This window comes from Vulpes lagopus, chromosome 5 (genome assembly GCF_018345385.1).
Source record: "Vulpes lagopus strain Blue_001 chromosome 5, ASM1834538v1, whole genome shotgun sequence".
Lineage (NCBI taxonomy): Eukaryota > Metazoa > Chordata > Mammalia > Carnivora > Canidae > Vulpes > Vulpes lagopus.
In genome coordinates, this window is record NC_054828.1 from 69,023,463 (window position 1) to 69,045,218 (window position 21,756).

A 21,756-nucleotide genomic window follows, 5' to 3' on the forward strand; every position below is an offset into this window, starting at 1 on the left:
TTTTCAAGTTCCCACATAGAAATGAAGGTGAAGCTCTGGAGTTCAAAGTCGAGGATATTGGAGAAATAGAAGTGTGTCTTTCCTGGATGATGTTAGGTCTTCCTTATGGCTGCCGAGTACCCTAACGCTGGATTCTTTTAAGACATGCGGCTTGGTTTCCTGGTTAATTGCGTAGATGGAAAGTTGGGGAAGCTGACGGGCTACAGGTTTCGGGCTATCTTAAGCCCCGCTGGTACTACGGATCCGTGCTGCAGCAGTGCTTCCTGGGAGATGTAGTCTGCGGACCTGAAACGAGGGCGGTCGCCCGCCGGCCGCGCACCTCTCGGGGAAGGTCCTGAGCCACCTGGCCCGGCGCGCGGCCCTGCGCCTGCCGACGCCACGCCGCGCTCCGGCCGTGCTCCGGCCACTCCTATTCTTCGGCTGACCCCTGGTGGTCACGTGGAGCTGCTCGCCACGCAAGTCTGGGTCCTTCTGCGAGCCCCCGGGGTCCTCGCTGCCGGGAAGGCGCTCCGGAGCTGCCTGTTCGCGCGAGAGTTTGGAGGGGCGGGTGTGGGGTCGGTCCCCGGTGTGGGGCTCGCGCCGCCGCGCCCCGGACCCCTCTTGGGCGCCGGCTTAGAGCGCGGGGAGCCGGGGCCGGCAGTCGCCGGGGCGGACGTGCCTGGGAAGAGCCGGCGCGCCCCGGGGAAGCCTGGGCAGCCCGCTCCCCAGCCGCCAGGTGCTGGGGCCGGCGCCGAAGGGCGAGTGCGGCCGTCCGGAGCGCCTGGGCCACGGCGGCGGCCCCGGGAGCAGAGGTGGGACGGCTGCGAGCGGCACCGAGAGTCGGGGGTGGCCCGGAGCGAGGGCAGAGGCGGCGTCCCGAGAAGGGGGCTGGTGCGCGCGGGAGTAGGCGGCGGGCGCGGGCGCGGGCGCGGGCGCGGGAATGGGAATCCACGCTGCTGGCTGCACGTAGGCCGGTCGCCGAGCGCTCGTCTCCCGCCCGACGCCGCGCCGCTTCCCGGCCGCAGTCGGCCGCCCCGCTCCTCGCCCGCCGCCGCTCCGCAGCTGCCCCGTCACCCTGGGAGCCCCCGCGGCCGAAGCTGAAGGACCGACACGTGGGGCCTCACCTGTCGCCGCAGTGTCTGAGGCTGAGCCCCGAGTTTGGAGGGGGAGGCCGAGCCCTCTAGCACTGGGCACACAGGAGCCCCTTTGTGTCCTGGCCATTTCCTGAAAAGGAGAGCCAGAGTCACAGTGCGGCCTTTGTAGGCCTCGGGATGAGGGATTGCGGGGGTTGGGAATGGAGCCGGCTGCTCACACCTCTGTTTTATTCCAACCCAAACCCAGGTGGAGCCACCCCATCACGCTAAAGATGAAAGGCTGGGGTTGTCTGGCCCTGCTTCTGGGGGCCCTGCTGGGAACTGCCTGGGCTCGGAGGAGCCAGGATCTACACTGTGGAGGTAAGGGCACAAAGAGAATAACTGAGAAGGAGGGTGGGAAGACAGAGCCTTGGGAGAGCATGAGATCCAGGGTCTGGGAGAAGGATAAATGGAAATCCCTGGGTGATTCCTTTCTCCCCTCCTCCCTCCTCCTTTCCCTCCCCTCACACCAGCTTGCAGGGCTCTGGTGGATGAACTAGAGTGGGAAATTGCCCAGGTGGATCCCAAGAAGACCATTCAGATGGGCTCTTTCCGAATCAATCCAGATGGCAGCCAGTCAGTGGTGGAGGTAACTGTTACTGCTCCCCCAAATAAAGTAGCTCACTCTGACTTTGAATGAGAAGTCAACTAATTAAGAAGGACCTTGGTTTAATAGAAGTGAAGAAAACATTGACCCAGAGAGGGCTGTCTCGTTTGTAAGAGGTTAGAGGCTTATACTCTATGTGCTTGCTTCCTGGCTCCAAACCTTAATACTTTGTTTCATGCTGTAGTGGTTAGCAGACCCTAATCAACCCCCTTCTCCACATCCTTAATTAATGTCACTCAGTTTTTACGGCACAATTCGTATATATACAAACATTCATTCAAAAAAAGAAAAAAGGAGGTCTTATCCTTGTATTTAGGAAATTTATGTTTTAGTGGAAAACATAGCAAATATACAAAGCTGTATCTAGTGAGCGCCTGTAAAGAAAAGTTAAGGCTATGATGTTTGTGAGATGCTTTAATAATTGTTATCCTCAAAGCTTACATTATCTGACTAATGCTCCTATTGAGGACAGATATTAGTATTATTTAATACAAAGAAAGAAAAGCATTAGCTTACACCCAAAAGAATTAAGGAAATTCAAGGGGAAAGGACACATAGTTGACTAGGATTAAGCAAAGAGGTCTCTGTTTATCTAGAATTTGTAGCCGAGGGCACTTGTTTTATTTCTTGGGATTGTATAGTGAGGTAAAATAAGATTATATATTTGAAAGCACTTAGGAACTATACAATAAACTGTATTGTTTTTAATTAGGGAAGGCTTTTTAGAATAGGTTGGTTGAACTAGATTTGGAAGGAAAAGTAAGGATGTAAATTACTGATGTACAGACGTAGAAGAATGTGACCCAAGGCTGAGGACATTTCTAGGTGCCTTATGCTCGCTCAGAGGCCCACCTCACAGAGCTGCTAGAGGAGGTATGTGACCGGATGAAGGAGTATGGGGAACAGATTGACCCCTCCACGCACCGCAAGAACTACGTACGTGTAGTGGGCCGGAATGGAGAATCCAGTGAACTGGACCTACAGGGCATCCGAATTGATTCAGACATCAGTGGCACTCTCAAGTTTGCGGTGAGCTTTGGGAGTGGGTAGCTGGTGTTTGAAGATTGGGAGTTATTGGAGAGCCTAATGGTAAGTTGTGCTAAAATCCTCCTCCTCTCTGGAGGTGGAGGCAAAAGGCTTCTTGCTGCCCTCTCTCACTCATTTCTCCCTTGGGTTGACAGTGTGAGAGCATTGTGGAGGAATATGAGGATGAACTCATTGAATTCTTTTCCCGAGAGGCTGACAATGTTAAAGACAAACTTTGTAGTAAGCGAACAGGTAAACAACTCCCGCTTTACTGCCTGTCCTCACAGTCCTTTGGAATTTGGCACATTCTCTAGCATGTTCCTCTACCTCCTACCCCACCTCCTATCCTCTGATATTAGGTCAAGAGTTGCTTTCCATTACCTGTGACTTAGGGACTAGGGTTGTTCCTCTCCATGATCTTATCAGCATTCAGAATTTGTGGCTCCCTCATCCGAGATACAGATGAAAGGACAGGGGGAATGTTTTGTCATTTAACAGGATTTGCTCTGGAAAATGGTGGTTGGTGTGTGCCTGTTTGGTGTTGGGTATTTTCTTGATAGTGGCACATATGGGTATGAGAGTGGCATTTTCCTTCAAACTGTTATGTGCTATTTGCAGATCTATGTGACCATGCCCTGCACATATCGCATGATGAGCTATGAACCACTGGAGCGGCCCAGACTGGCAGGCTTGATGGATCACCCCCAGGAGGGGAAGAGGGTGGCAATGCCTTTTATATTATGTTTTTACTGAAATGAACTGAAAAATTGTGAAACCCAAAGTATGAACTGTGTTGTCTTTTCATGCCCAGAATCAACCCTTACAAGTAGGCTTTGAAGATAGGGGATTCCAGATAGGAAAGGAAAGGGAGGGAAGAGCTTTGGAAGTGGTGTAGCATGAAGGTAGGAGGAGTCTGATGAGGCTTTCATTCTTTTGCCATCTGAGATTCCTGCTGGACTCACAAACTAGATAAGCATTTATCAGTGCTTACTCAATACCATGTGTTTAGAGTATAATTGTGGAGAGAAGAGGAACTTCTGTGAATAAGCAAGGGAACATAGGTAAGTATATGGTAGTACGGGATTCTAGAAATTTCTTGTATTTATACTGATGAAGCATAAAGTAAGACAGAGCTTGATCTTGAAAGAAATAATAGACATGCATTATTCTTCCCTTCCTGCTCTTCCAGATGGAGGGATCAGCAATAGCACACAGAAAGGGGAAATGGATATGATCAACTCATCTGAAAAGTAAGGGCTTTATCAGATAGGGAGAGATGAGGGCTATTTAATGAAGCCCCTTGCTTGCTGGCCTAAGCTTTTAGATTTGATGCCAACTGCAACACTAAAGTATACCTTTATATACTTTATCATCTCCATCTATCGCTCTGGACTGTAAGTCTGTCCCCACTTTGTATGTGTGGAGATTCTGTGCTGGGGCAAAAGGATGAAAACCTAAAGGATACCTTCTTTGAGGAGCTTCTTAAACACCCTGATCCTGAGAGGTGTGTCTGTCTCGGGGTTTGGAATGGAACATTTCTTTTCTTTTATTTATTTATTTATTTATTTATTTTTTGGAATGGAACATTTCTATCCCAGAATGCCTCAGGGAGAGAACACCTGAATAAACATTTTAAAGACTTTTAAAATTAAACATTTTGAATCTAATCTAAAGGGACCTTGGAGGTCATCTCATTCACCTCTGCCCATTTTATAGATGAAAAAACTGAGTTCCAGGGATACCACAGGTCCTGAAGTTCTGTAGTGCCAAAATTGGATCAATAAGTTAAAGTTCCCAAGTGTCAGTCTGATCTAAGATAGCTATAAAGTAGCTTCTATTTTCTTTTTTTCTCTTAATAATACCTTGCACTAAGCCTGGCACACAAAGTGATTGGGTTTAGTGAAGCTTTCTTGTACCATAAGTCCCTGTGAAATCTAACAGAAGCACTAGTTTGGAGCAAGCATCCTGATATTAGTTGACAGCTAAACTCAGGATCTAGTATTAATTCCCTTTTTTTTTGTTGTTTTTTTTTAAAGATTTTATTTATTCATGAGAGACAGAGAGAGAGAGAGGCAGAGACACAGGCAGAAGGAGAAGCAGGCTCCATGCAGGGAGCCTGATGTGGGACTCGATCCTGGGACTCCAGGGGGCAAAAGGGGCAGGCGCCAAACCATTGAGCCACCCAGGGATCCCCGTATTAATTCCTTCTTTTCTCATCAGACATAGGAAATGCTGTATCCTGTCAAGTCCATTTTCCATACCAGCTGTTACTAATCATTTTTTTTTCTTCTGTGATGCACATGAATAATGTTCACATGCTTCATACCCCTGTGAGTATTACCCAGGATTCTGTCCATTGCCTTGTGTCCAAAAACTTACTCTTCCATCAGAGAGCTTATCAGAAGTGTGAGAGTACTCTTATAGGGAACTTGAAATTGTTTTAATGTACAAGAAAGAAAATTAGTTACAAATTCTAATAAAATACTGTTAGTTGGTAATAAGTTACTTTTGATGTTCCCCTAGCCTGTCAAGGTCAGCAGTTAACTCTCCAGCCCAGAGTGTTGCCATTGCTACACAGGGGTGTGTCCTACATAGGAAAGAGTGGACATTATCTTCCTTGACTTGATCTTCAGAAGGTTAGGAGGATAAAGTTTGCACATCTCTTTATTCATATCACAGGTTACCACAGGAATTCATGAATTTATCTGAACCCTTCTGGAGGCTCCCTACAACAAATTATTCTAGCCCAGTATTTGGCAGATCAAATAGTAACTTCACATATCTGGTTACACCTTAAGCTTTAGGTGTCTTCTAAATGAGTTTATCAAAATGTTAGAACTTAAACATTCTCAAAGACAGTATTCAATGAGATCTGGATGTGACTAAGAAAATTTATTATGTGAAAATCTAGTCCTTTAAAAATAAGTTTTAGGGGCACCTGCGTGGCTTAGTTGAGCATCTACCTTCGGCTCAGGTCATGATCCCAGGGTCCTGGGTCAAGCCCTGCATTGGGCTTCCTGCACAACGAGGAGCCTGCTTCTCTCTCTCTTGCTTACTCTTTCAAATAAAATCTTTAACAAAAAATAAAAATAAGTTTTAGAGAGTTTTTATTCTGTTTTTAAAGAGGATTAAGAGCAGTGATAAGAGTCCTTTAAATATAGGACAGGGATGACTAGGAAGGGCAAAGGAACTAGTATATGGTGAATATTCATAACAAGCACATATACTTTATTTAATCTTTACAGTTCTAAGTAGATGTTATTCCCATTTTACAGATGAAGAAACTAAGTTCAAAGAGGTTGTGTCATGGGGAGTCAAGACTTCCATGAGCCAAGACTTAGTGATCATCTTATCCCTAGGCCAGTGGTTTTTCTGCTATATCTCATTCCCTGTAGTGGATTCTCCATGTAGTCCCCAGTGGCTGTGTACACTAGTACTTTTGTTTGAAAACTACCTCTAAGTTTGGACACATGCCCTCTGACTCTAATAATCAATAGTGAAAAGGCATTCTATCCAACTTTCAGCTATCTCTCCAGACAGATTATTCATTGAAGAAATCTATCCTACTCCTTGGTCACTTTAGGTGCTAAATGTTCGTCTCTCCTACCTTTATTTCAGGTATGGATGTACAAAGGTTTTACAGATGAGTAAGACTATAGTTTTTATTTTATAAAATATTTAAAAATATAGAACACATTGAGGTGATGTGCCCAGGAGGCAGTTAACAATGACTCAGAAGTCCCCATCCTGAGTTGCAGCTGATAATTCACATTCATCACCATAAAAACAATACAGCTTAGTAGTTAAGATACAGCTTCTGGCCAATTATGAACTATAATCCTTAGCTGGATACTTTAAACCTTGGTTTCCTCCTCTGTAAAGGTACTATTACCTACATCCCTTAGACTTGTTGTGAGGATTAATTTTAAGATAATGGGTGTACCATATTTATATAGTACCTGAAAATTGTAAGTATACATTTTTTTAAAGATTTTATTTACTCATGAGAGGCAGAGACAGGCAAAGGGAGAAGCAGGCTCCATTTGGGGAGCCCGATGTGGGACTCAATCCCAGGACTCTGGGATCAGGCCCTGAGCCAAAGGCAGATGCTCAACTGCTGAGTCACCTGGGCATCCCTGTAAGTATAAATTTTAGCTATTACTGATATAGGCAGTTTAAGTTGAAGTTTGGATTGCATTCCCCCCCGCCCCCAGCTTACCCATAGCCACCAGGGGGCACCATTGCCTCTTCATTTTAAAGAGGACCTTGCAAGGTCAATATGACCTCAATTGTCCGCCTTCTCTCCATTGCCCCCTCTCCTCAGGCACTTAGTTGTATTTGGACCTAATGCTCATTTGGTTGCTTTATTCATAGCAGTCCTCCCTTTCTTCTCTCTTCCCCAGGTCCCATTCACATTTAGAAAGAGATTCTAAGTTAGCTTCTGGGAGGTAACATTTAGTCCTTCTGATCCCTGGGCTTTCCCACTGGCTTTATAGTAGTTGACGTCAAGACTAAACAACTTCAAAACAAGCCCATAAAGCCTTCATAACACTAGTCTCTAGGACACGGTGTCAAAAGCACTGCTGTTTCTCACCTTCCCTCCAATCATTAGAGCTCCAAAGTAGGTTACCCTTATGGCCACTCTGATTTATCTCTTTGAGCGGGGGGCACCTGGCTGGCTCAGAAGGTAAAGCATGCAATTCTTGATATCATGGTTGTGAGTTTGAGTCCCGCATTGGGTGCAGAGATTACTTAAATAAAATTTTGGGATGCCTGAGTGGCTCAGCGGTTGAGCATCTGCCTTCAGCTGAGGTTGTGATCTTGGAGTCCCAGGATTAAGTCCCGCATTGGGCTCCTTGCATGGAGCCTGCTTCTCCCTCTGCCTGTGTCTCTGCCTCTCTGTGTGTCTCTCATGAATAAATAAATACTTTTTTAAAAAATAAATAAAAACATTTTAATAATAATAGTTAATATCCCTTTGGTAGACTCATCCTGAAAATGCCTCCTGTCTTGCGGGCACTGGAGTTCAGGCCCCTGGTCAGCTGGTTGGTGTCTGTGGATAATTAACTAGAGAGCAGAAACCAGGTCAGACTATTCTAGGGTTAGGAGGAAATAATCTGTAAGATACTAAATTGGGAGCAAATATTGATAAGCGGAACTTTGAAGTCACCGAGAAGGTAGTTGAGGTCAATGTTCCTTTGGGGCTCTACCTGGCTTTTCTTTATGAAGTTCCTTCCTAAGTCCTACCTATCTGAACCCTAAATCAGAGGAGTATTGCTTGGTAGGTCTGAAACTAAGTACAAGGTAACTTGGGAAGAGAAATAGTGGTTTTCTTTCTCTTTCCCCCTCAAGCTATAAACCAGGTTCTTTATAAAAGAGGTCTATCTAAGGGCAGCCCTGGTGGCTCAGCGGTTTAGCTCGGCCTTCAGCCCTGGGGGTGTGATCCTGGAGACACGGGGTCTAGGCGCATGTCAGGCTCCCTGCATGGAGTCTCCTTCTCCCTCTGCTTGTGTCTGCCTCTCTCTTTCTCCCTCTCTCACCCTCTCTCTGTGTGTGTCTCTCTCATGAATAAATAAAATATTTAAAAAAAAAAAAGGTCTATCTAAACCTGGTTTAGGTGGTACTGAGACTTCTGAATCTTGTTACTGCTCTGTGAAGAGATAAAAGGACTGTTTATTTGGGGCTTGGGGTTTGTAGATAAGGTGCCCTGGTCCTTGGGCCAGTTTCACCCTGCCCCTAGGTCAATGACAATGATACTATTAGGGGGTGCAAAGGTCCTGAGGTCTTGTCTTTCTAGAGAAGTTAGTCAAGAGTGATATGAAAGATCACTTTAGTACTGTGGTTCATTTAATCTCTGGCAAGCATAGGATAAGAGTGTACAGAAGACAGCCAAGTAGGAGCAGGGGTCCAGAAGCCCCATGGGAGTGATGTGACAAAAGGAGAGGGTGCTTAATGCCTGATTTTGGATGTGGGGCTGGTCTGCAGCTTTTGCCCTTATGACTGGCTAGATGTGGGGTGAACTGGCTGCATGGGGTTATGTGACTAGAGTGGCTGAGACCCAGAGGTTCTGGCCTGTGCTGGAAAACCTTCATTTTTCTTTTTAAGATTTTTTTTTTTTTTTTTAAGTAATCTCTACACCCAAGGTGGGGCTCCAGCCTACAACGATATCAAGAGTGGTATGCTCCGGGATCCCTGGGTGGCGCAGCGGTTTGGCGCCTGCCTTTGGCCCAGGGCGCGATCCTGGAGACCCGGGATCGAATCCCACGTCAGGCTCCCGGTGCATGGAGCCTGCTTCTCCCTCTGCCTGTGTCTCTGCCTCTCTCTCTCTCTCTCTCTCTGTATGACTATCATAAATAAATAATAATAAAAAAAATTAAAAAAAGTGGTATGCTCCACCGGCTGAGCCAGGTAGGCGGCCTCGGAAGCCTTCATATTAAGGGGCATCTGTAAGACTTCGATTTCCCCGCACTGGACGCAGGGCTGACGGCCCGTAAAGAGCACTGGATACCAGCCTCCCGCCTTTGCCTTCCTTCCCCATGTATTGGGGGTCTCTTTATCTATAATAATACCGTGGCCTCGGCTGACCTCAAAGGATCGCCAGGCAGCAGCGCTGGCATCATAGCCTGTCCACATGACGTCACCTCTAAGGCCATTAAGTCACTGACCAAAGACATTCCTCAGGAAAGACCGCCAGCTGGTAGGAGGGGCAGGCAGTGGTCAGTGGCCGCGACGGTGCAGGATGGGACCGGCTTCCGAGGCCCTCTGAGGTCGGAGTCCTCGGTCGGAGCCCTCCTCCCACACTCCCCTCAGAGCTAACCCCGAGCAGCTGAGGGCGAGAAGGGAAGCCGAGGAGGAAGTTAACGGAGTTAGCAGGCACATACTTAGGCACCTCCGCGCCCCCCTCCCGGCCCAACCCGGCGGTCCAATCCTGCCCGCCGCGCCCGCTGTCAGCGGCTCAGGTCCCGCCCCCGCGGACGCCGGGCCAATGGTCGGGCCCGAAGCGAGTCCCCTGGGAGGGGCGGGAGCGAGTCGGGGCGGGGGGCGGGGCCTCACCGAGGACCCCGGGCTGGGCGCCGCCGCCGGCTCGTCTCCCCTTTCCCTCAGCCGCCTCCTTTCAACCTTGTCGGCCCGTCGGCGCGGCCCTCGGTGCAGCGGCGGCGGCTCCCCCGGCCGCAGCTCTCCCGGTCCTGCCTCCCCGCCGGAAGCCCGCGTTCGCCCGTCATGGCTCTACTCACTGCGGCCGCCCGGCTCTTCGGAGCCAAGGTGAGCAACTCCGGGAGGGAGCGCGCGGCCCCAGGGTGGGGCTGAGGCGACTGCAGGCTCTCGGGCGCCGGGGTCCCCTCCCCTCCACCTCACACCCCTGCGCGCCTTAAAGGGGCCCTGCGCCTGGCTGGCCGCCAGCCCTCGGTGGCACTCCCAGGCCATGTGCTCCGCTGGCCTTCTGCCCCCGGGGGTGAAGAGGGCGCTGCGCGCTCCGGCCTGCGGTCTTGGGCGGGCGGAGAGCCCGGACGCTGCTGTCACCCGGCTCGGCCAGGACGGGGGAGCCCCGGAAAGGAGGTGCCGCTGGAGAGCCTCGGTGTCGTGTGTCTCCGGACTTAGGGGAAGGGCCCGTTGGGGAGAGGGGTGCGGGGGTAGGAGAGGCGGCCGCGGCCGGCTCCGGGCACTGCCCCTGGTGAGCTGCGCCGTGGCCGGCTTCGGCTTCTGCTTTGCGGGGAGGGCCTTGTCGGCTCCCAAACTGCCTCTTACTGTTTCTCCGACCCAATTTTTGAAGCTTTTAGTGACCGAGCCTTAGCAGTTCTGCTGGTGGAGTGGGACTGGGTCCTCTTTGTCCTTGGGACTCTTGCACTTACTCTTCGTATAGGAGGAGCCTGGGTGGGGTGGAGCCCTTCTGTAAGACCTTCTGCATAATTATCACATAATGATTGCAGAAAGAACCAGAAAGATTGTTCCTCCAAAAGGCAGGCCAGAAAGTGAAGATACTGGACTGGAGATAGTGCTGCCAAAGTCACATGACCGGTCCTACTCCTTGCTCACTCAGGCTTAGCTATTGCTTTGAAGTCTACCGGAGAGAGCTCTCTCGTTCTTGGAGGCCCTCATTTACTTGAATGTTCTTGCCTTTGGATCATAGGAATCTTGTTGCAGGTAATGGTGCTTTCAATTTCAAATGGCCAGGGCTTTGGTGCCTGGGTCACTTAACCCTTTAAATAGAGAAACTGCTGTTTTGAGGAGAGAGTCCCAGCCCTCTAATCCAGGCAGGGACAGTCCCACAAGTGACCTTGACTTCTGCAGAGAATTTACACTTTCTCCTGCAGATTAAAGCTGCCAGCACCTGGAGGAAAGGAAAGTCTTAGGATGGCATTGGCGTGCTGTGTGTTAGCTTGCATGGCTGGCAGATGAGGTGAAGCCTGTAGAATCTAGCATGGAGGTTCTTCCGGGTGCCCAGCAGCAGGTGGAGGCTGATCGTTTGGGAGACACTTGTCTTACTTGACTGTTGCTTCTGCTGCTGCCAGGGAACAGGATAAGGAAGGCCCCTTGGGAAATGAGGCGAGTTCTAGATAGTGTTTTGGCAGAATAGGGGACACGACACCATAATTAGCTCATTCCAGAGCTCCTAACCCAGACCAGATCATTTAATCCTTCAGTGATTTTTAAAAGCCTTTAGAATTTACCTTTTGAATTCATTTTGTTTTTTTAAGCCTCTGGGGAAGCCCAGGAAGCTTTTGGGATGATAGTGCTACATAATTGTAGAATCAGTATTGTTTTGTTTTGTTGACTTTACTGGTAGAAATGATCCTGAGGACCCCAGAAACCTGTAAATTGGAAGCCATTTGAAAGCTTTTGATCCTTAAAAACTAGCAAAGCCCAAAAAAACTCGAGTGGAAATTTCCTGAGATCTAACTAGAATAACCAAGATAGCAGGAAGCCTGTTCAGTTTGTAGCATTGCTAGCACCTGCCTTGAATATTCAGATAGCCTAAAGCTTAACTGATTTTACTTTTGCTGCTAGGTAGGCTTTGGAAAGCAAAGAGAATTCATTTCCTGATCTGGGAACACTGACCCCTACCACTTTGATTCTCAAGGTCAGATGTAGTTTCACTTTTCTGAGAAGAGATTTTTTTTAACCTTGCTAAGTGACACAAATGCCAGTCATTGTTACATTGTTCCACTCTATCCACTTTCAGGTAATTTAATGAACACCTGAGTTGGAAAGAGATACTAATTCAGATTATTGGACTTCTTGTTTACCCAAATGAATTTCTACTAAATGGTGGTCTTAGTATTAGCTGTGGATGCCTTATCTTTGTGATGTATTATTTTTTCACATGTGATCTGAGTTTGGATTTGGGTCGGGAGTTAGAGTATGGCCACTGATTTATTTCTGTTCTCTCTTTTAACACTATTGTGACTTAACAAATCATAATTATTTCTTGTACCATTGAGCACTGCTCCTCTAAGCCAAGATGTTCAATGACTTTGAGAAAATCAAGCCAAAAGTGTTAAGTATTTCTACACTTTTTTTTTTTAAGAGTTTATTTATTTATTCATGAGAGACAGAGAGAGAGAGAGAGGCAGAGACAGGCAGAGGGAGAAGCAGGCTCCATGCACGAAGCCTGATGCAGGACTCGATCCCGGGACCCCGGGATCACACCCTGAGCCAAAAGCAGATATTCAACTGCTGAACCACCCAGGCGTCCCTCTAGACTTTTTCAAGACATGTATTTAATACTTATAATTCCTTTACAGTAGACCTACATCACTGAACGTGTTTTGTATTAATCCTAGTCAGAAATCGGGTTCAACAAAAGTTTTTTCTGTGAAATATTAGCTAGGTCTCAGTTCAGAACTTTTATTTTATTTTTTTTTAATGTTTTAAGTTGGGGATCCCCGGGTGGCTCAGCAGTTTGGCACCTGCCTTTGGCCCATGGTACAATCCTGGAGTCCGGGGATCGAGTACCACATCAGGCTCCCGGCATGAAGGGAGCCTGCTTCTCCCTTTTCCTGTGTCTCTGCCTCTCTCTCTCTCTCTGTCTATCATAAACATAAATAAATAAATAAATAAATAAATAAATAAATAAATAAATAAATAAATCTTTTTTTTTAAATGTTTTAAGTTTATTTATTTAAGTAATCTCTACACCCAACATGGGGCTTGAACCCACGACCTCAAGATTAAGAGTCACATGCTCTTTCAACTGAGCCAGCCAGGCACTCTGTACAGCCTAGAACTTTTAAAGGCAAGCGCCCAAATCTATGTGCCTTCACTTTGATTATCAGCCTACTCAAAGGGATGTCAGTTCCTTGATGCTTGCTAGTTGGGCTGAAGATGAAAAATGGAGAGTAAATCCTCCTCATGTGCTACTGGTGGGATAACTGCATCTGTCCATCCTAGTGGCCTTTTTTAAGATTTTATTTTTATTTATTCATGAGAGAGGCAGAGATAGGGAGAGGGAGAAGCAGGCTCCCATGGGGAGCCTGATAATGGGACTCGATCCGGGAAGGTAGATAGATGTTCAACCACTGAGCCACCCAGGTAGGTGCCCCCCAGTGGCCTTTAGATTGTTAACAGATGAATACATGGGGGTGGGGAAGCACTGCTAAAGTAGATCATTAGAAAGGTGAAGGCTGGCATTCTTGTTTCTTAGAATCCAAGTGGGCAGAAGGCAGGAAGCCAGATGTGTTGGATCTCTCTAAAGCTACATAGTAATTCTTTTTGCCCTTCAGTGCTTTATGTGATAGAGTTGAGTAGGGCATGAAATTTAAAACAGTAGTGAAGGGCGGCCCAGGTGGCTCAGCAGTTTAGCACGGCCTTCAGCTCAGGGCCTAATCCTGGAGATCAGGGATCCCTGCAGGGAGCCTACTTCTCCCTCTGCCTGTGTCTCTGCCTCTCTCTCTCTCTCTCTCTCTCTGTGTGTCTCTCATGAATAAATTAAAATCTTTAAATTTAAAAAAAAATTTTATTTATTTATGATACTCACAGAGAGAGAGAGAGAGGCAGAGACATAGGAAGAGGGAGAAGCAGGCTCCATGCACCGGGAGCCCGACGTGGGACTCGATCCCGGGTCTCCAGGATCGCGCCCTGGGCCAAAGGCAGGCGCCAAACCGCTGCGCTACCCAGGGATCCCAAATAAATTAAAATCTTAAAAAAAAAAAAAAACAGTAGTGAAGCAAAGTTAGCAATAGGTCTTTAAAAAAAAAAAAAAGATTTTATTTATTCATGAGAGACACAGAGAGGCAGAGACACAGGCAGAGGGGAGAAGCAGATTCCCTGGAGGGAGCCCCATGCTGGACTTGATCCCTGGTCTCCAGTATCAGGCCCTGAGCTGAAGGCAGCGCAAAATTGCTGAGCCACCCAGGGATCCCAGCAATAGGTCTTTCTGAGCATATGACTGTCTTTCATTTTTTGACTCAAATACCCAAAATCTTTTTTTTTTTTTTAAGATTTTGTTTTTAAGCAATCTCTACACCCAACATGGGGGCTCAAACTCATGACCCCGAGATCAAGAGTTGGGTGTGCTCAGCTGAGCCAGCCGGTGCCCCGGAGCTGCCCAAATTTTTAGAAATATTTTATTTAGGGATCCCTGGGTGGTGCAGCGGTTTGGCGCCTGCCTTTGGCCCAGGGCGCGATCCTGGAGACCCGGGATCGAATCCCACATCGGGCTCCCGATGCATGGAGCCTGCTTCTCCCTCTGCCTGTGTCTCTGCCTCTCTCTCTGTGTGTGTGACTATCATAAATAAATTTAAAAAATTTTTTTTTAAATTTTTTTATTTAATTATTCATGAGAGACACACACACAGAGAGAGAGGCAGAGACACAGGCAGAAGGAGAAGAAGGCTCCCTGCAGGGAGCCTGATGTGGAACTGGATCCTGGGTCTCCAGGATCACACCCTGGGTGGAAGGCAGGCGCTAAACCGCTGAGCCACCTGGGCTGCCCACATGTTATCCTTTTAAAAGTTCTTGGGGCACCTGAGTGGCTCAGTCAGTTAAGCATCTGACTCTTGATTTTGGCTCAGATCATGATCTCAGGGCTCTGAGATCAAGACCTATGTTGGGCTCCATGCTGGGCGTGGAGCCTGCTTAAGATTCTCTCAATCTTCCTCTACCCCTACCCCCTCTAAGAAAAGAAACAAAAAATAACAAATAAAAAATGAAAATTCTGTAAGTTCACAGTGGCATCATCATCTGGGTTGCTTCTTCACGTTGCACATTCTTGAATCCTGTCTTCAGATTCTGATTCAGCAAAGGTGGGATAGGATCTAGAAACTTCTATTTTTTTTTTAATGCTTCTGACTGATGATGCCTGATGGTCCCCTTCTTTTGGGCCAGTAAAGCTACATACACGTCTTTTTATTTGCAACTTTATTGAATGTATAAATTTTTGAGTATATGGGCTTTTTTGACTATTTTCTTTAGGTTTGTCTTCTAGGCCTTTTTCTCAAATGCCTTCAGAAAAGTTTCTTGTAAATTTCTGGACCAAAGTGTTAGGCACTAAAACTTGTAAGAACTCCTAGTAGGGGGCATCTGGGTGGCTCAGTTAAGCATCTGCTTTTGGCTCAGCTCATGATCCCAGGATCCTGGGATCAAGCCTCATGTCCTTCTCATTGTTCAGCGGGGAGCCTGCTTCTCCTTTTCCCTCTGCTGCTTCTGCTTATTCTCTCTCTCTGTCTCTGTCGAATGGATAAATAAAATCTTTTTTTTTTTTTTTTAAAGATTTTATTTATTCATGAGAGACTGAGAGAGGGAGAAACAGGCTCCATGCAGGGAGCCCGACATGGGACTCTATCCCGGGTCTCCAGGATCACGCCCTGGGCTCAAGACGGCGCTAAACCGCTGAGCCACCTGGGCTGCCGGGATAAATAAAATCTTAAACTCCTAGTGGAAGTGAGAGCAGTTTTTAGTTCTCAGAAAGCTAATAGGACAGCAGATCCTGTATGCTTTACTCACCTGTGTACACTTAGTGTGTATAGAATAAGTAGATATTCAGAAAATAATTGTTTTTTTTTTTTAATTTTATTTATTTATTTATTTGTTTGTTTATGATAGTCACAGAGAGAGAGAGAGAGAGAGAGAGGCAGAGACACAGGCAGAGGGAGAAGCAGGTTCCATGCACCGGGAGCCCGACGTGGGATTCCATCCTGGGTCCCCAGGATCGCGCCCTGGGCCAAAGGCAGGTGCTAAACCGTTGCGCCACCCAGGGATCCCCCAGAAAATAATTGTTAAAGAACTGTAAAGATTTCTACTGAAAGGAAAATTTAGGGCTCTTGATTCTTTTCTGAGGTCTTTGGTGGTCTCCCTTGGAGTGAGTCTTTAGGGAAGAGTCTGTTAGAAAATGACAATTAGGTAGAATTATTAAGGAAACTCATGAGTATGAAGGAGTTCAAGGTATGAAATCTGAAGATTACCGTGCTCAGGCTATTAAGTAGCCTGATCGAGGAGTGCAGGCCTACTTCCAGTATCACCATTGTGAAACACAGATGTTAAAAGGCGTTAGTTCTGACCTGGTTCTGGGGAGAGAGGAGTCTTTGTCCTGTGCGTGTTCTTTTTCCTTTAATGCAGGTTGTTCCTTCTGCATTGGAAGCCTTTGCAGCACAAGATTTTTCCTACCAGTTATTAGTGCATTATGTTTGCTTCATCAACTAAGCCAGTTCTGCTGGCTTGGCAAGCTCTGATCTTTTTTTGATGAAGGGCAAGGGCTCTATTAAAATGAGGAGCATCTCTCTCAGGCTTTTAATGTTGGAGCTCTTGGATATGTTGCAGGGCATGTTCTAAATATGCCTAGGATGGAGGATCAAAGAAAATTTGGCCCTTCCCCTTTGGAGTAAAGGTCCTGAGTGTGGATCAATGATGACAGTAGGTTAAGAGGAATAAGAGGGGGATCCCTGGGTGGCGCAGCGGTATGGCGCCTGCCTTTGGCCCAGGGCGCGATCCTGGAGACCCGGGATCGAATCCCACGTCGGGCTCCTGGTGCATGAAGCCTGCTTCTCCCTCTGCCTGTGTCTCTGCCTCTCTCTCTGTGTGTGACTATCATAAATAAATTTTAAAAAAAAATTAAAAAAAAAATAAATAAAGTGCTCTTTCAAATAGGACTCTGCTGTTCCTAGAATTTGAGGGAGGAGGGAGTAGTTTCAGATGATTTTTGGTAATTTGGCCAATACCCTATTCCAGAAATACCTTAAGTATTATAGGCAAGGCAAGTGCTTGGCAGAATTTCCTGCATGTACTAAGTCCCTTTCCTCTCTTGTCCCTTTAAGGTGGAAGTTCTTTTAATTACATTTTTCAATTGTAGCACAGTTGAGAGCTACAGCGCACTTCCATCAATAATAGCAGACTCACTATAAGGGTTCTTGCAAGGGGTGGCAGCGTTTGAGGTTTAAAAAAACCTCTTACTGATTGTAACCACCCACCCCCTACCCTTCAGCGAATCCGTTGTCAGATCCGTTGTCAGACATGTGAGCCAGGCCCTTGTCTTTGGAAGCAGCTCTCTCCTGAAGCAGCTCCTGAAGGAGCTGACCTGTTGAATAACGTGACTCCCTGATTCACCTGACAGCTGCTGTTCCAGTAGGGTGACTCACCACGTGGCGTGCTACTGGAAGGCAAAAGCCTAGATGCCACGCCTCAAAAATTAGAGGGAGGAGCTGGTAGGTGAAAGTTCAGGGATGACTCAGAGATTTGTAATCTGCCTGTCCCATCAGTGAGTATAGTCTGAATGTACTATACAAAGCTATTCAGCAGGTTTCTTTGGCAGCTAGGAGGTAGGTGAAATGAGGTGTGTAACCTTGGGTATAACAGTCCTCCAGTCTCTCCTTTCTAGTCATTTATTCTGCTGGGTAGTTAGATTTGTTTCCTCTCCTTGAGACTCTTCCCCTCCTGGTTGGGACACTCCTAAGGCCCTTAAAAAGAAAATTGGGACTTTATTTCCTATTCTGCAGGTAGAGGGAATTATCCATTCACCCCTTCCTCAGGCTTGACTACCTCTTTCCTGGAATCCAATTCCAGGAGAGAGTAAAGACACTTGACGTGGTAGGTAATAGCCAACACTCTTCGAAGAGGGAAGCCTGGGTGGCTCAGCAGTTGAGTGCCTTTCTTTGCTTCAGGGCATGATCCTGGAGTCCTGGGATCAAATCCCACATCCGGCTCCCTGCAGGGAGCCTGCTTCTCCCTCTGCCTGTGTCTCTGCCTCTCTCTCTGTGTCTCTCATGAATGAATAAATAAAATCTTTAAAAAAAAACACACTTTTTTTCTGAGAAACACCTATTTATTGAACTCACTTATGCAGAAGGCACTGTTTTAGATGTTTTCATGCAGACTTTTTTTTTTAAGATTTTATTTATTTATTCATAGAGACACACAGAGACACAAGGCAGAGGGAGAAGCAGGCTCCATGCAGAGAGCCTGATATGGGACTCGATCCAGGGGCTCCAGGATCACACCCTGGGCTGCAGGCGGCGCTAAACCGCTGCGCCACTGGGGCTGCCCTCATGCAGACTATTTTGTACAGTCTACTTATCTACCCCAAAATTGGCTTTATTATTATCAATTTAGAAATATGAAACCAGGGGATCCCTGGGTGGCGCAGCAGTTTGGCGCCTGCCTTTGGCCCAGGGCGCGATCCTGGAGACCCGGGATCGAATCCCACATCGGGCTCCCGGTGCATGGAGCCTGCTTCTCCCTCTGCCTGTGTCTCTGCCTCTCTCTCTCTCTCTCTCTCTCTGTGACTATCATAAATAAATAAAAAAAAAAAAAAAAAAAGAAATATGAAACCTGAGACTTAGAAGTTAGCCAAGGTAACACAGCAGGATAGTGACAGAACCTGGATTTAAGACTTGATCGTTAATAGCTGTACATGCCAGGGTCTACATTCTACGCTTCTCCCTTATCGTTCATGTGGGTCAACTAGGGAGCTTGTTACACTGCAGATTTGGATATAGTAGGTCTGATGTGAGGCCCAAGATTCCACATTTCTGACAAGCCCCAAGAAATGCTAATGCTGCTGGCTAGGCAGTTATATTTTAAATAGCAAGGCTTTTGAGTACCTTTACCTATGTCCTTATTAGACTTTACATATGTCCTTATTAGACTTATCAGACTTTGAGCTAAGTAGCTTGAGTGTTATCCTAAATATGGAGAAGGAAAGGGGAACAATACAGTTGACCCTTGAACAACATAGTTTCAACTGCTGGTCCACTTACATGTGGATTTTTTACAAAAAAAAAAAAAAAAGTACAGTACTGCAAATATATTTTTTCCTTAGGACTGACTTTCTTTCTTTCTTTCTTTCTTTCTTTCTTTCTTTCTTTCTTTCTTTCTTTTTTTTATGAAATAAGATCTCTTACCAAGAGACCTTTTTTTTTTTTTTAAATTTATTCAGAGGCAGAAAGAGAGGCAGGCAGAGAGGCAGAGACACAGGCAGAGGGAGAAATGTGGGACTTGATCCCGGGTCTCCAGGATCACACCCCAGGCTGCAGGCGGCACTAAACCGCTGCGCCACCAGGGCTGCCCTCCTTAGGACTTTCTTACTAACATTTTCTCTACCTTTTTTTGTAAGAATACACTATGTAACATAATATATAAGATAGGTATTAGTAGACCGTTTATGTTCTCATTAAAGCTTCCAGCCAATAGTAGTTTATTAGTAGTTAAGTTTTGGGGGGAATCAAGAGTTATAGCCAGAGTTTCAACTGCATGAGGGGTCTGCATCCCTAATTCCCATGTTCCAAGGGTCAACTGCAGTTAGTTGTTTTGTTTTGTCTGTTGTCTAGTAATGGAGCTGGGGCTAAAACCCAGATTTCCTTTCCACATTGCTAATTGTGTGCTCTGTGTTTTACCTCATTAGGTAAAATTGTTCTAACTTGAATTTTTCCTATTCTAGCCTTTGAGTGGTTATATCAACGAATTGCTGCCTTTAAAATCCTTCTAATTTCTTTAGTTTTCTTTTAAGCTGCAGAGAGGATGTGAGAAAATGGCCATACTGTTTAATTTTATGTATTTATTATATAACAAGTACAAAGCATTTGCCAGACGTGGTTTTAAGTGCTTTTTAAGTGTTGCCTTAATTCTCACAGCAGTCCTTTAAGGTGGGTACTGTTACTGTTCCCATTTTACAGATAAGGAGACTGACGCACAGAACCATTAAATGACAGAACCATTAAATGACGTGGCTGGGGTCACAGGTAATAAGCAGCAGAGAAGGGCAGTAGAAACAGAATATACTAGCTTTATTCTATAGCTGCATATCCACACTATCCACAAAACAGGATTGCTTTACAAATTGGAGGTCTGTCTAAGAAGTGTTACTAATGGAGATCAGGGACAGTTGAGATCAACCCTCTAAGTTATTCCTGAAGCTCCTCACCTGAAAGGGCAAGATGCTTAGTACAAAGGTAATGAAGACTTCGCTGATGTTGGAAGTGGGGTGACAGTGTAGTTCTAAGTTTCTCTTCCTATGCATTGTTTTATTTATTTGTTTGTTTGTTTGTTTATTTTTATTTTTAATTTTTTATTTATTTATGATAGTCACACAGAGAGAGAGAGGCAGAGACACAGGCAGAGGGAAAAACAGGCTCCATGCACCGGGAGCCCGACGCGGGACTCGATCCCCGGTCCCCAGGATCGCACCCCGGGCCAAAGGCAGGTGCCAAACCGATGCGCCACCCAGGGATCCCTATTTATTTTTTTTAATATTTTATTTATTTATTCATGAGAGACACAGACTGAGAGAGAGAGGCAGAGACACAGGCAGAGGGAGAAGCAGGCTTCATGCAGGGAGCCCGACATGGGACTCGATCCCGGGACTCCAGGATCACACCCTGGACCGAAGGCAGGCACTAAACCGCTGAGCCACCCAGGGATCCCCTCTATGCATTGTTGTTTTTTTGTTTTTTTTTTTTTTTAATTTATTTATGATAGTCACAGAGAGAGAGAGGCAGAGACACAGGCAGAGGGAGAAGCAGGCTCCATGCACCGGGAGCCCGATGTGGGATTCGATGTGGGATTCGACCCCGGGTCTCCAGGATCGCACCCTGGGCCAAAGGCAGGCGCTAAACCGCTGCGCCACCCAGGGATCCCAATGCATTGTTTTAAAGTAGCGTTCATACAGATAGATATGAGAAATGATTGTAATGAAGCAGCAGTAATGACCCATCTGATTCATTCATTCATTCATTTATTTATTTATTTATTTATTTATTTATAAAATTTTATTTATAAAAAAATAAAAATAAAAAAAAATAAAATTTTATTTATGAGAGACACAGGCAGAAGGAGAAACAGGCTCCATGTAGGGAGCCTGCCACGGGACTCCATCCTGACTCCAGGATCAGGGCCTGGGCTGAAGACGGCGCTAAACCACTGAGCCACCCCGGCTGCCCTAGAACCTTTTTTTAAAAAGATTTTAGTAATTTCTACACCCAATGTGGGGCTCGAACTCACAACCCCAAGATCAGGAGTCTCATGTTCTTCCAACTGAGCCAGCAGGGCACCCCTGCAATCATAGAAACTTAAAACTGATTTAAAAGTGGAAAAATGGACGCCTGGGTGGCTCAGCGGTTGAGCGCCTGCCTTTGGATGGAGGTGTGATCCCGGAGTGCCGGGATCGATCCCCAGTTGGGCTCCCGGCACGGAGCCTGCTTTCTCTCTGCCTATGTCTTTGCCTGTCTCTTTGTCTCTCATAAATAGATAAATAAAAAATCTTTTTTTAAAAAGTGGAGGGCAGCCCGGGTGGCTCAGCAGTTTAGCACTGCCTTCAGCCCAGGGTGTGATCCTGGAGTGCCGGGATCCGGTCCCAAATCGGGTTCCCTGTGTGGAGCCTGCTTCTCTCTGTGCCTGTGCCTGTGTCTCTTTCTCTCTGTGTCTCTCATGAATAAATAAATAAAATCTTTGGAAAAAAAATTAAAAAGTGGAAAAGAGATCATTATGGAGAGATTTTAACACCTCTCAGATGATATGTTCGCCTTTTATGTTAGCCTTTTTAGAAACCAAACAACCACAACAACCAACCACCCATAATTAAAAGGT

General features: G+C 46.4%; 2 protein-coding genes across 3 annotated transcripts in view; both read left to right on the top strand.

Moving 5' to 3' along the window:
• The first annotated feature begins 301 nt into the window (after positions 1-301).
• Positions 302-3,526, top strand: CNPY2 (canopy FGF signaling regulator 2). 2 transcript variants are annotated; one of them, XM_041756188.1, is made up of 6 exons: positions 302-455; positions 1,321-1,433; positions 1,586-1,701; positions 2,545-2,748; positions 2,901-2,997; positions 3,364-3,526. In XM_041756188.1, the coding sequence occupies exons 2-6, from the start codon at positions 1,346-1,348 to the stop codon at positions 3,405-3,407; spliced, it is 549 nt and encodes a 182-aa protein (XP_041612122.1). In that variant the 5' UTR covers positions 302-455; positions 1,321-1,345; the 3' UTR covers positions 3,408-3,526. The 2 variants fall into 2 exon arrangements, with proteins under 2 accessions (XP_041612122.1, XP_041612121.1); XM_041756187.1 differs by lacking the exon at positions 302-455 and adding an exon at positions 488-791.
• A 6,265-nt stretch (positions 3,527-9,791) lies between these two features.
• The window catches only part of CS (citrate synthase), a 28,207-nt gene continuing 16,242 nt past the window's right edge, over positions 9,792-21,756 (top strand). Inside the window, exon 1 of the mRNA XM_041756185.1 lies at positions 9,792-10,008. Coding sequence (XP_041612119.1) covers positions 9,967-10,008 — 42 coding nt within the window. The 5' untranslated portion in view covers positions 9,792-9,966. The remainder of the gene's footprint in view (positions 10,009-21,756) is intronic.

Bases quoted from the DNA above. Each gene is read 5' to 3' on its own strand.
- CNPY2 (XM_041756188.1), top strand. From the start codon at position 1,346: ATGAAAGGCTGGGGTTGTCTGGCCCTGCTTCTGGGGGCCCTGCTGGGA. The intron at 1,434-1,585 runs GTAAGGGCACAA...CCCTCACACCAG, and splicing joins CCAGGATCTACACTGTGGAG to CTTGCAGGGCTCTGGTGGAT. The intron at 1,702-2,544 runs GTAACTGTTACT...GGACATTTCTAG, and splicing joins GCAGCCAGTCAGTGGTGGAG to GTGCCTTATGCTCGCTCAGA.